Here is a 15,637-nt window from a genome sequence, read left to right as displayed (position 1 = left end):
GGGGTCCTAAAGGGGATTTTGGGGACTTTTTGGGGGTCCTGGGGGGGGGGAAATCTGGGAGAAATTGGGGGGTCCCAAGTGGATTTGGGGGGGGGGGGGGTTCACGGATCCCACAGGGGATTTTTGGGGGCTCAAAGGGAGATTTGGGGGGTCCTGGAGGGATTTTTTAGGGGTCCCAAGGGGATTTTTGGGGTCCTGGGGGATTTGGGGGGTCCTGGGATCAATTTGGGGTCCCAAAGGGGATTTTTGGGGGGTCCCAAGGGATTTTCGGGGTTTCTGGTTTGGTTTGGGCGTTCCCCGGGGGAATTTTTGGGGTCCTGGGAGGATCTGGGGGGTCCTGGGATCATTTTGGGCATTCTGGGAGGATTTTGGGGGTCTCAAGGTGAGTTTTGGGGTCCCTGGTGTGGTTTTGGGGTTTTTGGGGTGATTTTAAAGTTTTTGGGGTGATTTTGGGGTTTTTGGGGTGATTTTGGGCCATTTTGGGATTTTGGTCCCCGCTCCGACCACGCCCCTCCCCCCAGGTGAACGAGTGCATGATCGGCACCGCCCAGGCCAACCGGAAGTGACGCAACACCTGTTTTCCGTCTTTTTAAAGTATCAACCAATAAAGATTTGCATTTCCACTAAGCTGATTGGCTGCTGCTGTCACGTGTTTAACCGCTATGGCGCCGCCCTGCTGGCGGAACGCCGCGCGCTGATTGGCTGAGCCCGTACGGCACCTCCTGGCCGCCCTCTTGCTGCGCCTTCGCTTTACGGGACGGGGCTCCTCGCGGCCGCCGTACCGCCGCCATCTTGTGCTCCGCCCATGCGCCTGCGCGGCTCCGCCTCCCCGGCGATCCCGGCCATGGCGCGGCAGCGGCGGCCGCTCCGCGGCCCGGAGCGGCAACGGGAGTGCCACGAACTGCCCGGGAACACGCGCGGCAACAACGGGGTTAAAGGGGCGGGGTCTGGGGCCGCGCCTCACGTTAAGATGGCGGCGCCCGGCTCGGCGGCGGGGTTCCCGGATGAGGCGGGGCGCCGCGATTGGCCGCCGGGCCTGACCACGCCCCTTTCTTTGTACGGTGTCATGGCGGCGCCCGCTCGGCCGGGCCGGCGCGGGGCGGCACTTCCGGTCCTGCGCAGTGCGCGGCCGCGGCCGCTCGGTGGCAGCGGCGCCGGAGGAGCCGCGCGGGCCCGGTGAGCGCGGGGGGGGCGGGGCCTGCCCGGGGGGGCGGGGCCGGGGGCGGGGCTTGCGCGGGAGGGGCGGGGTCAAGGCCGTGAGGGTAAGGGTGGGACCTGGGGGGTTTTGGGGCGAATTCGGCGGAATTTGGGCAAATTCGGGAGTCCCGGAGCGGGGAGAGGGGCGAGAAACGGGAGGGGGGCGTGGGAGGGGGAGGGGCGAGAAGGGGGCGCGAGGAGGGGCTGGGGGGGGAAGGGAGGCCGGCGGGAGCTGAGGGGAATTTGGGGCGATTTTGGGGATTTTTGGGGAATTCTGGGGGGCCCTGAGGGGGTAGGGAGGGGGAGGGGCGGCGGAATTTGGGGGGAATGGAAGGGGAGCGGGGTGGGGGAGGGGAAGGCGGAAGTTGGGGCCGGAGGGGAATTTTGGGGTGCGGGTGGGGGAGGGGCCGAGTTTGGTGTGGGGGCGAGGGGAACTCTGAGGGTGGGGGAGGGGAATTTGGGGTGATTTTGGGGAATTTGGGGTGATTTGGGGGAATTTTGGGTGATTTTTGGGTGGTTTGGGGGTCCTTGCCCTGACCCCGCCCCCTCCCCTCAGGCTCTGACCACGCCCCCTCCCCTCTCGCCATGGCCACGTCCCCTCAGCCAATCATCGTCCTGGACGACGAGGACGAGGAGGAGCGAGGCCCCCCCCCCTCGCCGCCAGGCCCCTCCCCCTCGCCAAGCCCCGCCCCCAGCCCCGCCCCTCCCCCAGCCCCCACCATGGCCACGCCCCCGCCGAACGGGGCCGGGGGGGGGAGGGGCGGGGCCTTCTGGGAGGAGAACGAGCGGCTCTTCCGGGAGGTGAGGAACGGGGGGCGGGGCAACGGGGGCGGGGCCCAGGGGGTGGGTGTGGCCTCAGGGGGTGGGCGGGGGCTCAGATGTGGTCTCAGGTGGGTGGGTGTGGCCTGGGTGTGGTCTGAGGTGTGGCCCAGGTGTGTCTGGGTGTGGTCTCAGGTGGGTGTGGGTGTGGCCCAGGTGTCATCTCAGGTGTGGCCAGGTGGGTCAGGGTTTGCCCAGGTGTGCCCAGGTTTGTGGGTGTGGTCTGAGGTGTGGCCCAGGTGTGTGTGGGTGTGGTTTGAGGTGTGTCAGGGTGTGCCCAGGTGTGTGGGTGTGTCTCAGGTGTGCCCAGGTCATTGGGGGCGTGGCCAAGGTGGTCTCAAGTGTGTGTGGGTGTGGCCCAGGTGTGTCTGGGTGTGGTCTGAGGTGTGCCCAGGTGTGTGGGTGTGGCCCAGGTGTGGTCTCAGGTGTGTCCTGGTCCTTGGGGGCGTGGCCAAGGTGCTCTCAAGTGTGTGTGGGTGTGGCCCAGGTGTGATTTGGGTCATGCCCACGTGTTTCCCGGGGGTGTGGCCAAAGTGGTGTCAGGTGTGCCCGAGTGTGTCAGGGTGTGCTCAGGTGTGGTCTCAAGGCTGCAGGGGTGTGGCCCAGGTGCATCTGGGTGTGTCCTGGTGTGGTCTCAGGTAGCCAGACTGGACCCAGCTGTGCCCAGGTGTGCCCCAGATGTACCTGAGTGCATTAGGGTTGTGTCCAGGTGTGTCAGGGTGTGCCCAGGTGTCAGTTTGGGTGTGCCCAGGTGTGTCCCAAGTGTGCTCTCAGGTGTGTCTGGGTGTGGCCAAAGTGGGCCCTGCTGTGTGGGTGTGGCCCAGGGGTGCCCAGGTGTGCCCCAGGTGTGTCCAAAGAGACCCAGGTGTGCCCCAGGTGTGTGCAAGGTGTTCCCAGGTGTGCCCAGGTGTGTCCTGGGTGTGTCATGTATGCCCAGGTGTAACTCAGGTGTGTTCAGGTCTAACTCAGGTGTAACCCAGGTGTAACCCAGGTGTATCCAGGTGTTATCAGGTGTATCTCAGTTCTACCCAGGTGTAACCCAGGTGTATCCAGGTGTGCCCAGGTGTAGCCCAGGTGTAATTCAGGTGTGCTCAGGTTCATGGCAGTTCTATCCAGGTGTGCACAGGTGTGTCCAGGTGTGCTCAGGTGTAACCCAGGTGTATCCAGGTGTACCCAGGTGTATGTCAGTTCTATCCAGCTGTGCTCAGGTGTACTCCAGGTGTAATTTAGGTGTAACCACGTATATCCAGGTGTACCCCAGGTGTGTTCAGGTATAACTCAGGTGTACCCAGGTATATCCCAGGTGCATCCCACATGTGTCCAGGTGTACCCAGGTGTACCCAGGTGTACCCAGGTGTAACCCAGGTGTACCCAGGTGTATCTCAGTTCTATCCAGGTGTACCCAGGTGTGCCCAGGTGTATCTGAGTTCTGTTCAAGTGTGCTCAGCTGTGCCCAGGTGTATCCCAGCTGTATCCAGGTGTATTTCAGGTGTACCCAGGTGTGCCCAGGTGTATCTCAGTTTTATCCAGGTGTAACTCAGGTGTGCTCAGGTTCGTGGCAGTTCTATCCAGGTGTGCCCAGGTGTGCACAGGTGTGCTCAGGTGTAACCAGGTGTGCTCAACTGTAACCAGGTGTGCCCAGGTGTAACCCAGGTGTGCCCAGGTGTACCCAGGTGTAACCCAGGTGTATCCAGGTGTACCCAGGTGTATGTCAGTTCTATCCAGCTGTGCTCAGGTGTACTCCAGGTGTAATTTAGGTGTAACCATGTATAACCACGTGTACCCCAGGTGTGTTCAGGTATAACTCAGGTGTACCCAGGTGTAACCCAGGTGTACCCAGGTGTATCTCAGTTCTATCCAGGTGTACCCAGGTGTGCCCAGGTGTATCTGAGTTCTGTTCAAGTGTGCTCAGCTGTGCCCAGGTGTAACCAGGTGTAACTCAGGTGTAACCAGGTGTAACTCAGGTGTGCCCAGGTGTATCCCTGCTGTATCCATGTGTACCCCAGCTGTATCCAGGTGTGCCCAGGTGTGCCCAGGTGTATTCCAGGTGTACCCCTGGTGTATCTCAGTTCTACTCAGCTGTATCCAGGTGTATCTCAGGTGTATCCAGCTGTGCTCAGGTGTATCCCAGTTCTATCCAAGCGTAACTCATGTAACCCAGGTGTGCTCAGGTGTAACCAGGTGTGCTCAGGTATAACCCAGGTGTGCCCAGGTGTAACCCAGGTGTGCCCAGGTGTAACCCAGGTGTAACCCAGGTGTGCTCCAGGTGTGCCCAGGTGTAACCAGGTGTGCCCAGGTGTAACCCAGCTGTAACCCAGGTGTAACCAGGTGTGCCCAGGTGTGCTCAGATGTAACCCAGGTGTAACCCGAGTGTAACCAGGTGTAACCCAGGTGTGCCCAGGTGTACCCAGGTGTGCTCAGGTGTGCCCAGGTGTGCCCAGGTGTGCTCAGGTGTAACCCAGGTGTAACCCAGGTGTAACCCAGGTGTGCCCAGGTGTACTCCAGATGTAACCCAGGTGTACCCAGGTGTGGTCAGGTGTAACCCAGGTGTAACCCAGGTGTGCTCCAGGTGTGCCCAGGTGTAACCAGGTGTCCTTCCCCCCTCTGCAGTTCCTGTCGGTGTGCGCGCCGCTGACGCAGGAGCACCCCGAGGTGCTGCCCTTCCTGAGCTCGCGCCACCTGCGCGCCCACCCCGACTTCCGGGGCTCGGCCGAGTTCCGGAACATTCTGGGGCGGCTGCTGCGGCGCGTGCGGGGCCGGCGCCGCAAGGTCTACGTCTACATCAACGAGCTGTGCACCGTGCTCAAGGCGCGCGCGCTGCGGCGCCGCCTGCCCCTGCGCGCCCTGCCCGCGCCCCCGAGCCCCGACGGAACCTTCCGGAACCCCGACGGAACCTTCCGGAATCCTGATGGAACCTTCCGGAACCCTGATGGAACCTTCCGGAACCCTGATGGAACCTTCCGGAATCCTGATGGAACCTTCCAGAATCCTGATGGAACCTTCCGGAGTCCCGATGGAACCTTCCAGAGTCCCGATGGAACCTTCCAGAATCCTCCCAGTGCCTCCCAGTGCCCTCCCGGCTCGTCCCAGTGCCCGACCAGTTCATCCCAGTGTCCCGACGGAGCTGAGCCGTCCCAGTGTGCCGCCACCAGTTCATCCCAGTGTCCCACTGATCCATCCCAGTGTCCCCAGGGCTCCTCTGGCGATCCCGGTGCTCCATCCCAGTATCCCAATGGTCCGTCCTGGTGCTCCGACGCCTCCTCGCAGCATCCCGGCGGTTCATCCGCCAATCCCAGTGCCTCGTCCCAGTATCCCAGCAGCTCATCCCAGTGCCCCAGCAACTCATCCCAGTGTCCTGGTACCCCATCCCAGCATCCCAGTGCTCCATCCAGCAATCCCAGCGCTCCATCCCAGCATCCCAATGCTCCATCCCAGTGTCCCAGTGCCCCATCCCAGCATCCCAATGCTCCATCTCAGTGTCCCAGTGCTCCATCCCAATATCCCAATGCTCCATCCCAATATCCCAATGCTCCATCCCAGTATCCCAGCGCCCCATCCCAGCATCCCAGCACCCCATCCCAGTATCCCAGCGCCCCATCCCAGTATCCCGGCGCCCCATCCCAGTATCCCGGTGCTCCATCCCAGTATCCCAGCACCCCATCCCAGTATCCCGGCGCCCCATCCCAGCATCCCAGCGCCCCATCCCAGTATCCCGGCGCCCAGCCGCAGCCCCCGGAGGCCTCGGGCCGGCGCGCGGGCGGCTCCCGGCGGCAGATCCGGCACCTGGAGCACCTGCTGCGCGTCTACGCCAGCGAGATCCGGCGGCTGCAGGAGCGCGAGCTGGACCTGGCCGAGCTGGACAGCGCCGACTCGCCGTACCTGCAGGAGAACCGCCTCAAGCGCCGCATGATGCGCATCTTCCGCCGCCTCTGCCAGCTCAAGGACTGCAGCAGCCTGACGGGGCGCGTGCTGGAGCAGCGCATCCGCTTCCGCGGCACGCGCTACCCCGAGGTGAACCGCAGCATCGAGCGCTTCATCAACCGGCCCGACGCCTTCCCCGACTACTCGGACATCCTGCGCGAGATCCGCGGCGCCAGCGCGCGGCACCGCCTGGGGCTGGGCCGGCGCCAGATGGAGAGCATGGCGCAGGAGGCGTTCCGCGAGGTGGGCAACCGGCTGCAGGAGCGGCGCCACCTCGACCTGGTCTACAACTTCGGGAGTCACCTCACCGACGAGTACCGGCCGGGTAATGGGGGAAAATGGGGTAAAAATGGGAAAAAATGGGAAAAAATGGGGTGCAACTTCGGGAGTCACCTCACCGACGAGTACCGGCCGGGTAATGGGGAAAAACGGGGTGAAAATGGGTAAAAATGGGAAAAAATGGGGTAAAATGGGGTACAGCTTCGGGAGTCACCTCACCGACGAGTACCGGCCGGGTAATGGGGGAAAACGGGGTAAAAATGGGGTAAAAATAGCAAAAAATGGGGTGCAACTTCGGGAGCCACCTCACCGACGAGTACCGGCCGGGTAATGGGGGAAAAACGGGGTGAAAATGGGGGAAAATGGGAAAAAATGGGGTACAACTTCGGGAGCCACCTCACCGACGAGTACCGGCCGGGTATGGCACAGGAAACGGGGTGAAAATGGGTAAAAATGGGAAAAAATGGGGTACAACTTACAGAGTCACCTCACCGACGAGTACCGGCCGGGTAAGGGGGGAAAAATGGGGTGAAAATAGCAAAAAATGGGGAAAAAATGGGGTACAACTTCGGCAGCCACCTCACCGATGAATATCGGCCGGGTATGGCACAGGAAACGGGGAAAATGGGTAAAAATGGGAAAAAATGGGGTACAACTTCAGGAGCCTCCTTACCGATGAGTACCGGCTGGGTGAGAGGGGAAAAATGGGGTGAAAATGGGTAAAAATGGGAAAAAATGGGGTACAGCTTCATGAGTCACCTCACCGACGAGTACCGGCCGGGTAATGGGGGAAAATTGGGGTGAAAATGGGTAAAAATGGGAAAAAATGGGGTACAGCTTCGGGAGCCACCTCACCGACGAGTACCGGCCGGGTAATGGGGGAAAATTGGGGTAAAAATGGCAAAAAATGGGAAGAAATGGGGTGCAACTTCAGGAGTTACCTCACCGACCGGGAGTTACCTCACCGACGAGTACCGGCCGGGTGAGAGGGGAAAAACTTGGGTGAAAATGGGTAAAAATGGGGTAAAATGGGGTACAACTTTCAGAGTCACCTCACCGACGAGTATAGAGCAGGTAATGGGCAAAAATGGGGTAAAATGGGAAAAAATGGGGTGCAACTTTGGCAGTCATCTCACAGATGAGCATAGACCAGGTAATGGGCAAAAACGGGGTGAAAACGGGGGAAAATGGGGTAAAACCAGGCAAAAATGGGGTACAGCTTCAGCAGCCACCTCACCGACGAGTACAGGCCGGGTATGGCACAGGAAACGGGGTGAAAATGGGGTAAAATGGGAAAAAATGGGGTACAGCTTCAGCAGGCACCTCACCGACGAGTACCGGCTGGGTAATGGGGGAAAACGGGGTGAAAATGGGAAAAAATGGGGAAAAATGGGGTGCAGCTTTGGGAGCCACCTCACCGACGAGTATCGGCCGGGTGAGAGGGGAAAAACGGGGTAAAAATGGGAAAAAATGGGGTAAAACCAGGCAAAAATGGGGTACAGCTTCGGGAGCCACCTCACTGACGAGTACCGGCCGGGTAATGGGGGAAAAATGGGGTAAAAATGGGGTAAAATGGGAAAAAATGGGGTACAGCTTCGGGAGCCACCTCACCGATGAGTACCGGCCGGGTAATGGGCAAAAACGGGGTGAAAATGGGTAAAAATGGGGTAAAACCAGGAAAAAATGGGGTACAACTTCGGGAGCCACCTCACTGACGAGTACCGGCCGGGTATGGCACAGGAAACGGGGTGAAAATGGGTAAAAATGGGGTAAAATGGGGTACAACTTCGGGAGCCACCTCACTGATGAGTACAGGCCAGGTGAGACAGGAGAAATGGGGTAAAAATAGCAAAAAATGGGGAAAAAATGGGGTACAACTTCGGGAGCCACCTCACCGACGAGTACCGGCCGGGTAATGGGGAAAAACGGGGTGAAAATGGGAAAAAATGGGGTGAAATGGGGTGCAACTTCAGCAGGCACCTCACCGACGAGTACCGGCTGGGTATGGCACAAGAAACGGGGAAAATGGGTAAAAATGGGGTAAAATGGGGTGCAACTTCGGGAGTCATCTCACCAATGAGTATAGAGCAGGTAATGGGCAAAAACGGGGTGAAAATGGGGTAAAATGGGGTAAAACCAGGCAAAAATGGGGTACAGCTTCAGCAGGAACCTCACCGACGAGTACAGGCCAGGTGAGAGGGGGAAAATTGGGGTGAAAATGGGTAAAAATTGGGTAAAATGGGAAAAAATGGGGTACAACTTTGGGAGCCACCTCACCGACGAGTACCGGCCGGGTGAGAGGGGAAAACCAGGGTAAAAACAGCAAAAAAATGGGAAAAAATGTGGTAGAACTTTGGGAGCCACCTCACCGACGAGTACCGGCCGGGTGAGAGGGGAGAAATGGGGTGAAAATAGGTAAAAATGGGGTAAAATGGGGTGCAACTTTGGGAGTCATCTCACCGATGAGTATAGACCAGGTAATGGGCAAAAATTGGGGTGAAAATGGGTAAAAATGGGAAAAATGGGGTACAACTTCGGGAGCCACCTCACCGACGAGTACTGGCCGGGTATGGCACAGGAAACGGGGGGAAAATGGGTAAAAATGGGGTAAAACCAGGCAAAAATGGGGTGAAATGGGGTACAGCTTCGGGAGTCACCTCACCGACGAGTACCGGCCGGGTAATGGGGGAAAAATGGGGTGAAAATGGGGGGAAATGGGTAAAATGGGGTACAGCTTCGACAGCCACCTCACCGACGAGTACCGGCCGGGTATGGCACAGGAAACAGGGGGAAAATGGGTAAAAATGGGGTAAAATGGGAAAAAAAGGAGAAAAAATGGGGTACAACTTTGGGAGTCACCTCACCGACGAGTACCGGCCGGGTGAGAGGGGAAAAATCGGGTGAAAACACAAAAAAATGGGAAAAAATGGGAAAAAATGGGGTACAACTTCGGGAGTCACCTCACTGATGAGTACCGGCCGGGGAATGGGGGAAAAATGGGGTGGAAATGGGTAAAAATTGGAAAAAATGTGGTACAACTTCAGGAGTCACCTCACTGACGAGTACCGGCCAGGTAATGGGGGAAAAATGGGGTGAAAATGGGGTAAAATGGGAAAAAATGGGGTGCAACTTTGAGAGCCACCTCACTGATGAGTACAGGCTGGGTAATGGGGGAAAATGGGGGAAAAATGGGAAAAAACTGAGGGAAATGGGGTAAAATGGGGTACAAGTTCAGGAGCCTCCTCATTGGGGAGTGCAGGTTGGGTATGGCACGGGGAATGGGGGAAAAATGGGAAAAATAGGAAAAAATGGGGTACAACTTTGGGAGCCACCTCACTGATGAGTATAGACCAGGTAATGGGCAAAAATTGGGGTTAAAATGGGAAAAAATGGGGGAAAATGGGAAAAAATGGGGCACAACTTCAGGAGCCACCTCACCAACGAATGTAGGCCAGGTAGTGGGGAATAAATGGGGTAAAAATAGGAAAAAATGGGGCAAAAATGGAAAAATTGGGGTACAAGTTTGGGAATCATCTCACTGCTGAATACAGACCAGGTAATGGGCAAAAATTGGGGTTAAAATGGGGTAAAAGCCTGAAAAAATGGGAAACGGGGCACAACCTTGGGAGCCACCTCACCGATGAGTATAGACCAGGTGGGACAGAGAAATGGGGTAAAAACGGGGTAAAATGGGAAAAAATTTTAGAAGCCAACTCACTGATGAGTACAGGCCAGGTATGGCGTGGGGAATGCAGAAAAAAACGGGGTGAAAATGGGGTAAAACCAAGAAAAATTGGGGTACAACTGTGAGAGCCATCTCACCAACGAGTACAGGCCTGGTAATGGGCAAAAATTGGGGTTAAAATGGGAAAAAAAGGAGAAAAAATGGGGTACAACTTTGGGAGTCATCCACTGATGGGTACAGGCCTGGTAAGGGGGGAAATGGGGCAAAAATGGGAAAAAAATGGGGGAAAATGGGAAAAAATGGGGCACAACTTCGGGAGCCACCTCACTGATGAGTGTCAGCCAGGTAATGGGGAAAAAATGGGGTAAAAATAGGAAAAAATGGGGCAAAAATGGAAAAATTGGGGTACAAGTTTGGGAATCATCTCACTGCTGAATACAGACCAGGTAATGGGCAAAAATTGGGGTTAAAATGGGAAAAAATGGGGCACAACTTTGGGAGTCACCTCACTGATGAGTGTAAGCCAGGTAATGGGGAATAAATGGGGAAAAATTGGAGAAAATGGGGGAAAATGAGGAGTGGGGGAAGAATGGGACATGGGGGAAAATTGGAGAGGAAATGGGAAAAATGGGGAAAAATTGGGGGGAAAATGGGAAAAATGGGAAAATGAGCGGGGAATGGGGAAGATGGAGAAAATGGGAAATGGGAAAAATGAGAGGGGAAATGGGGAAAATGGGAAAAACGGGAAAAAATGGAGTAAATGGGGAAATGGGAGGGGAAATTGGGGAAAAATGAGGGAAATGGTGGAGATGGGGGAAAGGGGAAATGAGATGGGAATGGGAAAATGGGAAATGGGAAATGGGGAAAATGGGAAATGGGGAAAATGGGAAATGAGATGGAAATGGGGAAAATGGGAAATGGGGAAAATGGGAAAAATGAGAGGGGAAATGGAAAAAAATGGGAGAGGGGCATGGGGGGAAATTGGGAAAAATGAGGGGAATGAGGGAAAACGGTGGAGATGGGGAAAATGGGAAAAATGAGATGGGAATGGGGAAAATGGGAAAAATGAGAGGGGAAATGGAAAAAATGGGAAATGGGGAAAATGGGAAATGGGAAATGAGATGGGAATGGGGAAAATGGGAAATGGGGATAATGGGAAATGAGATGGGGAAAAAGGGAAAATGGGAAATGGGGATAATGGGAAATGAGATGGAAATGGGGAAAATGGGAAATGGGGAAAATGGGAAAAATGAGATGGAATGGGAAATGGGAAATGGGAAATGGGAAAAATGAGAGGGGAAATGGAAAAAAATGGAGAGGGGCATGGGGGAAATTGGAAAAATGAGGGAATGAGGGAAAATGTGGAGATGGGAAAACGGAAATGGGGAAAATGGAAATGGGAAAATGGGAAATGGGGAAAAGGGGAAATGGGGAATGGAAAATGGGAAATGGGGAAATGGGAATGGAAATGGGGAAAATGGAAATGGGAAATAGAATGGGAAATGGGGAAAATGGGAAATGGGAAAATGGGAAATGGGAAAATGGAAAAATGGAGAGGCATGGGGAAAATTGGGAAAATGGGGAATGAAGAAAATGTGGAATGGGGAAAAAGGGAAATGGGGAAAATGGAAATGGGGAAAATGGGAAAATGAGAGGGAAATGGGGAAAATGGGAAATGGGGAAAATGGAAAATGGGGAAATGGGGGGGATATTGGGGAAAATGGGAAAAATGGAGGGAAAATGGGAAATGGGGAAAATGGAAATGGGAAAATGGGAAAAATGAGAGGGGAAATGGGGAAAATGGGCTGAAAAGGAGGAAATGAGGTAAAAGATGGAGAAAATGCAGGATAATGATGGAAAATGGGGGAAATGGGAAGGGGCAAAAACGGGCAGGAAGTGGGAAAAGGGAGAGAAAATGGGGACAGGTGGGGCTGGGAATGGGAAATTTGAGGATGGGATTTGGGAAATTTGGGATTTTGGGGATTGGGATTTTGAAGGTTGGGAATTTGGGGATATCTGGGGTTGGGAGTTTTGGGGTTTGGGAATTCAGGTTTTGGGAATTTCAGGATTGGGATTTTGGGAAATTTAGGGGTCAGGGTTGGGAATATCAGGATTTGGGATTTTGGGAAATTTGGGAAAGATGGGATTTTCAGGAATTGGGAATTTTGGGATTTGGACTTTGGCTTGGGATTTGGGATTTGGGCAATCTGGGATTTGGAGATTTGGTGTTTTGGACAATCTGGGATTTCAGGATTTGGGATTTAGGGTAATCCGAGATTTCAGGGTTTGGGATTTTCAGTATTTGGGGATTTTAGGAAATCGGGGATTTCTGGATTTGAGATTTCAGGAATTTGGGGATTTTGTCCAATCTGGGATTTCAGGAAATTTGGGATTTCGGGAATTCAGGGTTTTGGGATTTGGGAATTTCAGGATTTGGGATTGTGGGCAATTTGGGTTTCAGGATTTGGTATTTCAGGGATTTGGGATTTTGGGCAATCGGGATTTCAGGATTTGGGATTTCAGGAATTCGGGATTTTGGCAATCTGGGATTTTGGGCAATCAGGGATTTCAGATTTGGGAATTTCAGGATTTGGAATTTCAGGAATTTGGGGATTTTGGCCAATCAGTCATTTCAGGAATTTGGGATTTTAGGGATTTGGGAATTTCAGGATTTGGGATTTGGGGTAATTCCGGGATTTTAGGGTTTGGGAATTTCAGGAATTTGGGGTTTTGGGCAATCAGTGATTTGGGATTTGTGATTTGGGCAATTGGAATTTCATGATTTGGGATTTCAGAATTTGATATTTTGGAATTTGGGATTTTCAGATTCGGATTGAATTTGGGATTTTGGGAAATTTGGGATTTGTCATTGGAATTTGGGGATTTTGGCCAATCTGAATTTGGAGGATTTGGGATTTTGGGCAATCTGGATTTGGGCAATTCAGGATTTCAGGATTTGGGATTTCAGGAAATTTGGAATTTTGGTATTTGGGATTTTGGGCAAGTTTGGGATTTTGGCAGTCTGGGATTTCAGGATTTGGGAATTTGGGGCAATGCGGGATTTCAGAGTTTGGGAATTTCAGGATTCGGAATTTTGGGCAATCTGGGATTTCAGGATTCGGGAATTTTGTGATTTGGCATTTCATCCAATCTGGGAGTTGGGGATTTGGAATTTTGGGCAATCTGGGATTTTAGGATTCGGGATTTTGGGCAATCCGGGATTTCAGAGTTTGGGAATTCCAGGATTTGGAATTTCAGCAATTTGGTATTTTGGCCATCAGTGATTTGGGATTTCTGATTTTGGGCAATCTGGGATTTCAGGATTTGGGATTTGGGGCAGTCTGGGATTTCAGAGTTTGGGAATTTCAGGATTTGGGAATTTTGGGCAATCCGGGATTTCAGGGTTTGGGAATTCCCGGATTTGGGAATTCCAGGGTTTGGAATTCCAGGATTTGGGAATTTCAGGGTTTGGGAATTCCAGTAATTTGTGATTCTGTCCGATCCCTGATTTCGGTCCCCCCTCACCGCAGGCACGGACCCGGCGCTGTCGGACCCCGAGCTGGCGCAGCGGCTGCGGCGGAACCGGCGCCTGGCCCTGGCCCGGCTGGACGACGTCATCGCGCGCTTCGCCCAGCGCCAGGAGCGGCACCGCGAGAGAGGGACGGCGCCGCGGCCCGGAACGGGCACAGGGAAACAGGGTAAAAACACAGGAATGGGGAAAAACGGGGAAATGGGGCCCGGAAACGGGCACGGGGAAACAGGGTAAAAAATATGGGAAAAATGGGGGAAACGGGCACGGGGAAACAGGGTAAAAACACGGGAAATGGGAAATGGAAATGGGAAACGGGCACGGGGAAACAGGGTAAAAACACGGGAAATGGGAAACGGGCACGGGGAAACCGGGTAAAAACACGGGAAATCACGGAAACGGGGCACGGAAACGGGCACGGGGAAACAGGGTAAAAAACATGGGGAAATGGGGAAAATGGGAACAACGGGACGGGGAAACCGGTAAAAACATGGGGGAAAACGGGGGAAAAATGGGGAAATGGGGAAATGGAAACGGGCACGGGGAAACAGGGTAAAAAACATGGGGAAATCACGGAAACGGGCACGGGGAAACAGGGTAAAAAACACTGGATATGGGAAATGGAAATGGGAGACGGGCACGGGGAAACCGGGTAAAAACACGGGAAATGGGGGAAAATGGGGAAATGGGGACAGGAAACGGGCACGGGGAAACCGGGTAAAAAACACGGGGGAAAAATGGGGAAAAACGGGGCACGGAAACGGGCACGGGGAAACCGGGTAAAAACACGGGAAATCAGGGAAAAACGGGGGAAAACGGGGCACGGAAACGGGCACGGGGAAACCGGGTAAAAAACATGGGAAATGGGAAACGGGCACGGGGAAACCGGGTAAAAAACATGGGGAAATGGGGAAAGACGGGGACAGGAAACGGGCACGGGGAAACAGGGTAAAAAACATGGGGGAAATGGGGAAAATGGGAAAAAGGGGGACGGGGAAACTGGGTAAAAACATGGGGAAAAACGGGGAAAAATGGGGGAAATGGGGAAATGGAAACGGGCACGGGGAAACAGGGTAAAAAACATGGGAAATCATGGAAACGGGCACGGGGAAACCGGGTAAAACATGGGGGAAAAACGGGGGAAAACGGGGGAAATGGGGGAAAACGGGGACAGGAAAGGGGCACGGGGAAACCGGGTAAAAACACGGGAAATGGGAAATGGAAATGGAAAAATGGGGGAAAAACAGGGACAGGAAACGGGCACGGGGAAACAGGGTAAAAACATGGGAAATGGAAATGGAAAACAGGGACAGGAAACGGGCACGGGGAAACCGGGTAAAAACATGGGGGAAATGGGAAATGGAAATGGGAAACGGGCACGGGGAAACCGGGTAAAAACACGGGGGAAAAACGGGGGAAAAATGGGGAAAAACGGGGCAAATGGGGACAGGAAACGGGCACGGGGAAACAGGGTAAAAAACATGGGGGGAAAAACAGGGAAAACGGGGAAAAATGGGAAAAACGGGGCACGGAAACGGGCACGGGGAAACAGGGTAAAATATGGGGAAATGGGAAATGGAAATGGGAAACGGGCACGGGGAAACAGGGTAAAACACAGGATATGGGAAATGGAAATGGGAAACGGGGACGGGAAACGGGCACGGGGAAACAGGGTAAAAACATGGGGGAAAAATGGGGAAAAACGGGGAAAACGGGGCACGGAAACGGGCACGGGGAAACAGGGTAAAAACATGGGGGAAATGGGAAACGGGCACGGGGAAACCGGGGAAAAACGGGGGAAATGGGGGAAAAATGGGGACAGGAAACGGGCACGGGGAAACCGGGTAAAAACACAGGAAATCACGGAAACGGGCACGGGGAAACCGGGTAAAAACACGGGGGAAAAACGGGGGAAAATTGGGGGAATGGAAATGGGAAACGGGCACAGGGAAACAGGGTAAAAACACGGGGGAAAAACGGGGGAAAAATGGGGAAAGGGGGACAGGAAACGGGCACGGGGAAACAGGGTAAGCATGGGAAATGGGGGAAAATGGGAAATGGAAATGGGAAATGGGGACAGGAAACGGGCACGGGGAAACCGGGTAAAAAAATGGGGGAAATGGGGGAAAACTGGGGAAAAACGGGGAAAATGGGGCACGGAAACGGGCACAGGGAAACAGGGTAAAAAATATGGGAAATGGGGGAAA

At 54.4% G+C, this 15,637-nt stretch overlaps 1 protein-coding gene across 1 annotated transcript; it reads left to right on the top strand.

The window, feature by feature from the left end:
- Positions 1–846: 846 nt before the first annotated feature.
- LOC135442077 (death domain-associated protein 6-like) lies at positions 847–13,599 on the top strand (the record flags this gene model as incomplete). Its single annotated transcript, XM_064701624.1, has 4 exons — positions 847–1,176; positions 1,754–1,998; positions 4,627–6,262; positions 13,432–13,599. Coding segments are annotated over exons 2-4 (2,020 nt in total), but the record flags the coding sequence as incomplete, so codon positions are not given.
- Between the last annotated feature and the right edge of the window lie 2,038 nt (positions 13,600–15,637).

This window comes from Zonotrichia leucophrys, unplaced genomic scaffold (assembly GCF_028769735.1).
Source record: "Zonotrichia leucophrys gambelii isolate GWCS_2022_RI unplaced genomic scaffold, RI_Zleu_2.0 Scaffold_1016_17582, whole genome shotgun sequence".
Classification (NCBI taxonomy): Eukaryota; Metazoa; Chordata; class Aves; order Passeriformes; family Passerellidae; genus Zonotrichia; species Zonotrichia leucophrys.
The sequence above is the reverse complement of the archived record's forward strand: the minus strand, read 5'-3'. Positions and strand labels throughout refer to the sequence as shown.